Source organism: Octopus bimaculoides, chromosome 9 (genome assembly GCF_001194135.2).
Source record: "Octopus bimaculoides isolate UCB-OBI-ISO-001 chromosome 9, ASM119413v2, whole genome shotgun sequence".
Taxonomy (NCBI): domain Eukaryota; kingdom Metazoa; phylum Mollusca; class Cephalopoda; order Octopoda; family Octopodidae; genus Octopus; species Octopus bimaculoides.
In genome coordinates, this window is record NC_068989.1 from 70,732,307 (window position 1) to 70,741,668 (window position 9,362).

Genomic DNA, 9,362 nt, shown 5'->3' on the forward strand with positions numbered 1-9,362 from the left:
AACATTGAACACTTTGGCTAAGTGCCTTTTTACAAATAGTCTCTGTGAAACCAAAGCCGTGAACATAAAATTTGGTAGACAGAAATTGTGTTGTGTTGTATGCATGTAGCTTTCAGTGATGTGAATTGGCGAAAGATGTAAAGATCAGCAAGAAAACTGATAAAACTATTAATATTTTATTCCACCTGAGTTGCTGCGACATTTCCCTTGTTGTTCCCTGCATCATAAATGCAGGGAATCTGTGACCAACCTGTTGAAATCCTGTAACCAACAATGCTTAGCGCTTGCAAAATGGTATAAGAAATAAAATAAACATGTGTGTATCTGTTTTATGTGCTCTTCTGAAACCTTGTTGTGGATGTTATGAGCATCTTGTGAAGGAAGTTAGGGAATGGGAATAACAAAAGACTACCCTTTTAATATACTTTTTGGTTTAAAGCAGATTAAAGAAGAGAAAGAAATCTGAAGAAAAGATGAAAGCAAGAATAGTTTCAAGATGAACACTTTCACGAATGCTCAAGACAAATGTTTTTATGATTGCTTTATCAGCGCGCTACCATCTTATTCTTACTCTTTCATAAAGGTGCTGCTTTAGGTGATGTGAATTGGAAAAGTGCAATGATCACGTGTTTCCAAAATACATTAGGACACAAAGAATTGGTTTCAATCAGCAGTCAAAAGAGGTTTGAAAGATTCAGATTGCCAGAAGCTTATCTCTATTACACTGTGGTGCTTGCTACAATTCTTCACTATTAAACTGCTAAGAGGTGAAAGCAAAATATAAAAGATTTATGGCAAGGATGCTAAAATTTAGAGACTACCTATAGGAAATAAAAATCACGAATAAAGTTTTTCTTTTATAAAAATGTTCATCAAAGAATCAGACATAAAAATACAAAACAAATCAAACCTTTTCTTGCAACTATTTCCTATTCAATATATAGGTTAAGACTCACAAATTCCAGGTGTGTTTTTCCTGGAAGCTTCATATTTTAATTCATTCTCGGTATGTTCTGGTAGATGCAAATATAGATATGTGATTGTTGTTGTTTTTTGCCACTGGAGAATATTTTCCTAACGTGTGATTCACTGGAACAACAGCAATCAGTTATGTTTGAACCATCCGGAACATATTAAGAAAGGATATGTTATTGTTTGGATTCTTGCTGCTCTGATTGCACCCCATGAATTATTATCTGAATGACAGACATCAACATACATCATGAAATAATTTGTTTGCTCATTCCTATAAACAAGGGCTTGTGTTCTTGTGAGACTCATCAGTCTGGTAAAGTAACTTTGACTGAGAAGACACACAACAAGGTTGAAACAACGATGTCTTCAAGTTCTCTTTATACTGGTGAACTAGTGAATCACATTATGAACATGCATCACCAAAAGGGAGGAGATGTTCTCTGGTGATGAAAAACAACAGCGATCAAATATTCAGGTTCAAATTTACTAGAAAGAATTTTTTTAAAGTCAATAGATATGTTGTTGTTGGGATTCTCACTGTTCCGCATACATTCCATGAATTTACTTTATATTTTTCCATCCACCCATTTTCTCATTCATTATACCTGGTAAGGTCGTTGAGTAGAGTCCTCAGATACTGTGACCACAGGGTCATATCAGAAACAACCATCATTACAATTTTTGACTGGATTTCCAAGCATAACAACTGAGATTTTGGATATTATCCAACCATCTCCTTCTTGGTTTGCTCCGGCGTCTCCTGCCAGGTGACTCAGCTTGAAGAATCTGTCTTGTGATTCTTTCCAGTGAAACAACCATAGTAAAGAAACTATGATCTCTTAATGTGGAAAGGTAGTAGCTTGATCTGGAGAGACTTCCAGATTTTTGAGCTATGGACCCTGTCAAGTAACATATTTTTAACTTTACTAAAGCCTGTATTAAAGTCATACTCCCAGAATGCCACTGTAAAGAGATGCACTTTAAAACATCATCAGCTAAGTTCAGAAATTTATATATCCTTTATATTAGATAAGTCAATCCATACCATGTCTTCCAAACTTGACAATATCATATCCACTGCTAGTATTTTGAAGCAACACCCACACGTTCACTCCTTTCACATATATTCTCCTGTTCTATGTTTTCAACATAAAAAAAAAGTTACTTCATCATATCTACACACTTCTCAATAGGTTTAAAGTGACTGATAATGACAGTAGGTTACTTGAAGAAAAGAAGAACCAAGGTAGTAGATCTTCAGAGAACATCTAAAAAATGTTGAATGTAGGAACTAAGAGAGTGGTGTAACATATGTAAGTCACAAAGAGTTACAAAGCTTCAGATATCAATGATTTATGGAAAGGAAAATTGTCTACATTTGCACACCTGCTAACTTTCCTCATAGTTATTATTATTTTGAATATTAGGTAAAGCATCAAAGTATATCATTACTAAATGTAGTTTTTCAGAATATGTAAGCAGTATAGCCCATGCTCAGTCTAATCTGTGCTAGCAGTATAACTTATGTTCATAGTCTAAGCCATGTTAGCAGTCTAATCCATGCAAGAAGTCTAAACTATCCATTTTCCATGTTAGTATGAGTCTAACCCATACTAGCATGGAAGATACCCGTAAAAATGGGGGGAAAAAAACACTGAAGAATGTTGAAAGTGTCCTGTGCAGATTCAGTGACAAACACCAAGGTCCTTAGATGAGCAAAGACCACCAGGAAAATATAAGGAGGCAACAGGCTCAGTTCATTGGGCACCATATGAGAAGAAAAAACCTTGACTTGAGCAATTGGTAACAAGAAACTGAAAGGAAGCAAAACCAGGAGAGAGAGAGAGAGAGATGCACCAGCAGCACCCGGCTGGTAGTTATTTATAGCTGAGCAGACCAGTGCAAAGTGAAATAAAGTGACTTGTTCAAGGACACAATGCATTGCCTAGTCCAGGAATTGGATCTATGGTCTTATGATTATGAGTGAATACCCTAACCTTGAGGCCTTGTGCTTTCATGTATTAACAATCATAAGACACTATCAACTGATTTCTATAAATGGCCTGATCAGATTTTGGTGTGTAGCTGGCAGCACCATAGTTATGGAGAATGATAACCAGAATAAATTTTAAAGAACCTTCAGTTTTTCTTTATAATGATTACCATCAGGAATGTAGTATCAGGTTAATGAAAATATGATACAGAAAAAAAAAAGGGGAAAAACAAAAACAACCACCTACAAATGACCAGATGGAATGAGGAATATAAGTAAGAAAGAAGAGGAATTAGAAAAGCAAAATAAGAACTGGATATTAGCGGCATTAAATGTCATTTATAAGAGAAAATATGGGAATAGTTCTTCAATTATTCAAAGAAAAATTATGAATATGAAAAGCAATGAGGTTATGGTACATTCATAGAGAAAGCAATGACAGTTATCTTCTTTCTCTTTTTATGTATGTGTACAAACTGAAAGTACTTCTATACAAAAAGCTTGTTGCTAGGTATTATCAGTTGGTAACCATGAAGACTATTAGGCAGATACACAGATGTCACAGTTGATGTTTGCAGCTAATTCCTCTGAAATTTGACTGTATATCCATTGAAGTAACTATCAAGTTGGATTCTCAATTCTGTTGCAAAGAAATTTCTCAATTAAGACTGATCAAGGAAAGTATTTGTATAGAAGTAAACAAGAAATGAAGAAAGATAAGAACAGATGGAGAAGACTAATTTTGTGGGCCTAGAGAGAGTTTGTGCGATAGGATAGAGAGAGAAAATATCATTCATGTTAAGTATTTCCTCTTGTACAATTAATGGCTTAGGTGAAGGAAATGAACCGAGAGAGCAAACATTACAAAATATAATTCCCACCATACAAAAAAAAAAGCAAACAAAACAAAACAAAACTATGCCATCGTTTTTTTACTTTGAAGGTCAACCTTCATCATCATCAATGCTTTTTAACACTTAGGCACATCATAGTATTGTACAAGTTTTCTCCCCTGTAGCTGCAGGCACATTGTGTGGTATTGAGAGGGGAGAAAACTTGCATGGCGACATGATGTGTCAACAGTATGCTAAAGGTTAATGTTCACATTTCCAAGCTTGCAGGAGTCAGATGAAATTTGTTAAGACATATTTTCTATAGCCAGATGCCCTTCCTGTTGGCAACCCCTATCTGTTTCCAAGCAAGGTAATATTTCCTTATGTGCAGAAAATGTTTTCACAGAAGATGGCAAATGAACAACATTGCTTGTATGATGGTGATGCTTGTTTACAGTTGTTGCCCTATGTCAAGACAGGGACACACCCACATCAGTGCCACATAGCAAGCACTTGTGCTGACACCATGTAAAAAGCACCTGTGCCAATGCCACATCAAGGCACCCAGTACACTGTTGACATTAAGAAGGGCATCCAGCCATAGAAACTATGCTGAAACAAACATTATATACACACACATTTATATATAAAACTGTTTGGCCTATAAAAGCATATAAGTGCACACATACCTACAAACACACAAACTGCCACCACCACTACTACACACACAAACATATGTGAATATGAAGAGAGGATAGAAACATCGTTTGCTACCAGAAATGAGCATTAACTAAGAGGGTATTTTTTCAGTAGGTTTTCTAGCAGATCACAAAAGAACACATTCAACTACATATTACCACATTTGATTAGTCACTCCTATATGTATACATGTACTAATGGAAAATCAGAGAAAGAAAATGGTGGTGGTGGTGGTGGTGGCGGTAGCTGTACTCAAACTTTACAAGTAGTTTTATAAAGGAACTATTATTAATGCCAGACTTCAAGTGTTTAGTGTAGTGTAGTGTAGTGTAGTGTGTATAAGCCTCAACAAAAGAACCATTGTTCTCTCGGTACTTACTTCAGTGACGAATTCAGTTTGGTGGCCTTATTGGTAAAATCCTCCCAGATTGGTGAACTTCTCTGTAAAACGAAAAAAGAGAAAAGAAAACCATTAATAATTGAATTTAATATGTTTTCATTATGACAACAATGTTTACAAATTATATCTTAAGTATGACAACACACACACACATACAAACATGTGCAGACACACGCATGCACACACTCACACTCACACACAATGAGTTTTGTACAAAAGTTTCAGTCAATGAAATTCGCTCACAAAGCACAGGTTAGTCTTGGTTACAGTAAAAGACATTTATCCAAATGGTATCAAATTATGGGATTCTGAATTTCTAGGTACTATAATAATAATAATAATCCTTTCTATGAAAAGCACAGGGCTTGAAATTTGGTGGGAAGGGACTAGTCGATTACATCAACTCCAGTGCATCACTGGTACTTAATTTATCAATCTTGAAAGGATGAAAGGCAAAGTCAACCTCAGCAGAATTTGAACTCAGAATGTAGATACAGACGAAATGCTGCTAAGCATTATTGCCTGGCATGCTAATGATTCAGTCAGCTTGCTACCCTAATAATAATCATAACAGTAATAATAATAATATTAACGAGAACAACAACAACAACAATAGTATATAATTGTGATAAAATATGTTGTATGTGACAAATTTTACAGCTCATGAAAAGTCACAAAATTCTCTGAAATTACGCAGTGCTCAGTATATCAAAATCGATTGCTGGAGATTAATTACCAAGAAATTGAATGATAATGTGCAATGGGGCTGAACTCAAAATCATGTGGTTGAGAAGTGAGTTTCTTAACTACAGTGCTATGTATGCACCTCACACACACACACACACACACACACACACACACACACACACACACATACACACACACAGATAGATAGAGGGAGAGAGGTTGATATCATGGCCATCTGGCATATATCAGACTGGCAGACCGATTCCTGCTGGTGATTGCATTTACTTATTTTCCTTTACCCCTCAATATACTTTGAGGGTGGTGGTGTCTATGTTGCTTTTCAAGGGATCAATAAGCATTAAGGATGCTGAAATAATGGTGAACTGCAACTGGAAGAGAGCAGTAATTTAAGGATAAAACTCCTTAATTTCCAGCCGAATATCAATGCAATAATCACTATTCACCAAATACATATTCAACATTAAACTATTAGCATTCAGATTATTCTGTCAAATATAAAAAAAGGTAAAGACCCCGTTCGGTCATGAATGACCATGGGTTTGCACCTAGAAAGTTACCCTCCAAGGCACAAGTCCGGGCAAGGTTGTTTTATGGAAGGCCAGCAGTCGCCCATGCATATCAGCCTCCCCTCTCCATGCCACCAGTGTTATCCAAGGGAAAGGCAAAGGCCGATACAGTTTGGCACCAATGACATTGCAACTCATTTCTACAGCTGAAAGGACTGGAGCAACATGAAATAAAGTGACTTGCTCAAGGACACAACACACAGCCCGGTCCAGGAATCAAACTCACTACCTCATGATTGTGAGCCCAACACTCTAACCACTGAGCCATAATACTTATTAATTCACTTTGATTTGAATTAATTATGCATTATCTTGCAGCTTTGCAATTTCAATAATGTAATTGTATATTTTCATAATGACATTGTTAGGTAGGTGTGAGAGGCCAGAACTGGCCAGTTTGAACATAAAACAGGTAGAAAATTTGGGGCTGGATACATTTAAATGGTCTAAATGCTAAAGGGTTAAATATTCTGATTATATCACCATAATGTGACTGAATTTTTAGGGTTCTTTTCAGTTTTGTTAAGAATTTTCATTAAATTTCTTTAAATATTACTTATTAAAAATTATCAATAACACAAAAGGAATTATTGTTTATTAGTAATTTTACATGACAGGGATTCATAAGTTATCAAATGATTCCATGTAGGGGTCAGTCATATAAAAATTTTGCTGCTCCTTGGTTTAGAATTAAGATGGGCCCTGAAAAGCAAATGTATTTTCCATATATGTCACAGATTCTCCCATTTTAGACGATGTATGAGGGTTCTACAAGTTCTTGCTGAACAACCACACAGATGTTTTGTTTATAGTGATCAAATGTTTGTGTTCACGTAAGCTCACTTCCTCCATCAAATCAACATTACCTGTCATCAGGACATATATGTGCATGTACTTGTGTGTATGTGTGTGTGTGTGTGTGTGCAAGTGTGGACAGGCAGCGTCTTTGCTTTGCAACCTGACACTAAAACATGCCCGGCCACTGTGCTGTTTGTTTTTCAAAGGACAAAGGTAAAATATCACTTTACTTGGAAACAAGTGAGTGTTGGGGATAGGAAAAGCATCCAGCCAGTCGAAGAAAATTGGCTCCAACAAATTTTTGCTTGATTCATACAAGCATGGAAATGTGGACACTAAAACGATGATGATGATGATGATATATTTGACAAAAACTTCTAGACAAGGATGTCAACAGGTCAATGGGATAAAGGCATCTACTGAAAACAGTTTGCATGCCAGTACCAGACTGAGTAGGATATCTGTAGGAAGAAGATAAGGTAGTAGACATACCAAGCTGTATAGCATGCATGCGTCTGTCTGTATGTATTTATATGTGTCTAAGTATGTTTATATATATATATATATATATATATATATATATGCATGTGTGTGTGTACGTGTACAAGCAAGCATTCGTATAGGAGCCAGCTGGAGAGTAATGTATGCATTTAAGCAAACATGACTATCATGATGATAGAAGTTACAGACCCCAGATGGTTATCAGTGAATTACTAAAACAGTTTTTTATATTTCATGAGTCAAACTATAACCTTAAGTTGATGTAAATTTAACTATCAGTTATTAAGAATCGAAAAATATTACACACTCACACACACACATGTGTGTCCTTTCATTGGTTAAGAAGAGAAAACTGCAACAAGTTCAACAATAAACCAATAAAATATTTACATTTGCACAATTTATAAAGGAACCAAACATAGGAATAGGTAGCGGTTTTATTCTATTTTTAAAAACCATCGAATTATTAGTACTTTTAATCGGTGACACTCCCTACTGACTTCAGGAAGAGTGTGGGTGTAAATGGGGAGTGTAATAGCCAAGACTTTCCTCAGAAATATTATCAGCAGACATGGCTGTGGTTGAGAAGCTTGCTTCCCAATCATGGTTTCAGGTTCAACTCCACTGTGTAGCATCTTGTGCAAGTGTCTTCTACTATAGATCTAGGCTGACCACTGTCTTGTCAGCAGACGGAAACTGAAAGAAGCTTTGTTGAATATATGTATGTGTGCAAGTCATTTTACTACTTCATTTACAATTGTTTCATTATATCATGATAAGATGAAACAATTGTAAATCAAAGTAATAAAATGACTAACTCACTCCATTCTTATTTCACACACACACACACACACACACACACATATATAAAATCAAAGGTAGAACATACAATGTATTATTATATATGCACATAAAGGTGGTGAGCTCGCAAAGTCATTAACATGCTGGACAAAATGCTTAGTAGTATTTCATCTGTCTTCAGATTCTGCTGAGGTCAACTTTGCCTTTTGTCTTTTCACAATTGATAAAATAAGTACTAGCTATACACTGGGGTAGATGTCATTGACTAGTTCCTTCCCACAAAATTTCAGGTTTTGTACCTATAGTAGAATGGTATGTATGCGATTTAGCCTGAGCTTAGTAATAATGATCAAAAGTGTTTCAGCCTTAACTGTCATCTCTGTTTTGTTGTTTATATATTTGAGACATTATTTAATAAATCCTTACTCCTTCTCTTTAAGGATAGGAGGATGTAATTTAGGAGAACTTGCTATTTCTAGCAGGTCAAGTTACTGCATAAAGACTCCCTCCCTTGCGTGTGTGTGTGTGTGTTTGTTTGGCATATTTAGTTGCAGCAGCTAAATAATATGAGAGGTGACTGCATCTAAGAAATGTACTCCTTGCATGACTAAATGGTTATTGCAATTAGGGTGTCAAATTATGGAATTCTGAATTTATAGACACAATAACAATAATGATGATGATGATGATGAGAACAACAAGAGTATAGAATTGTGATAAAATATAATGCTGTATGTGATGAATTTTACACCTTGTGGAAAAAAGTAACAAAATTCTCTGAAATTATGCAGAGTTCAGTATATTAAAATCAATTGCTGGAGATTAATTACCAAGGAATCGAATGATAATCAGGTTAAGCAACTTTTAAGTGTAGAGGTTCAGAAGAAAATGAGTGGCTGTGTGGTAAGAAGTTTGTTTCCAAACCACTAAAGAAACTAGCAATGGGACAGAATCTGAAACCATGTGACTGGTAAGCAAACTTCTTAATACAGCCATGCCTACTGTCTTAGAAATAACAAAAAAAAAGGGAAGGGCACCTGTACCTATAAGGCATGCCAGTACACACACACACACATATATATATATAT

At 35.6% G+C, this 9,362-nt stretch overlaps 1 protein-coding gene across 1 annotated transcript in view; it reads right to left on the bottom strand.

The window, feature by feature from the left end:
* The window catches only part of LOC106883643 (protein MTSS 1), a gene marked incomplete at its 3' end in the record, with an annotated part of 307,187 nt that overhangs the window by 225,118 nt on the left and 72,707 nt on the right, over positions 1 to 9,362 (bottom strand). The window contains exon 2 of the mRNA XM_052970923.1: positions 4,880 to 4,941. Coding sequence (XP_052826883.1) covers positions 4,880 to 4,941 — 62 coding nt within the window. The remainder of the gene's footprint in view (positions 1 to 4,879; positions 4,942 to 9,362) is intronic.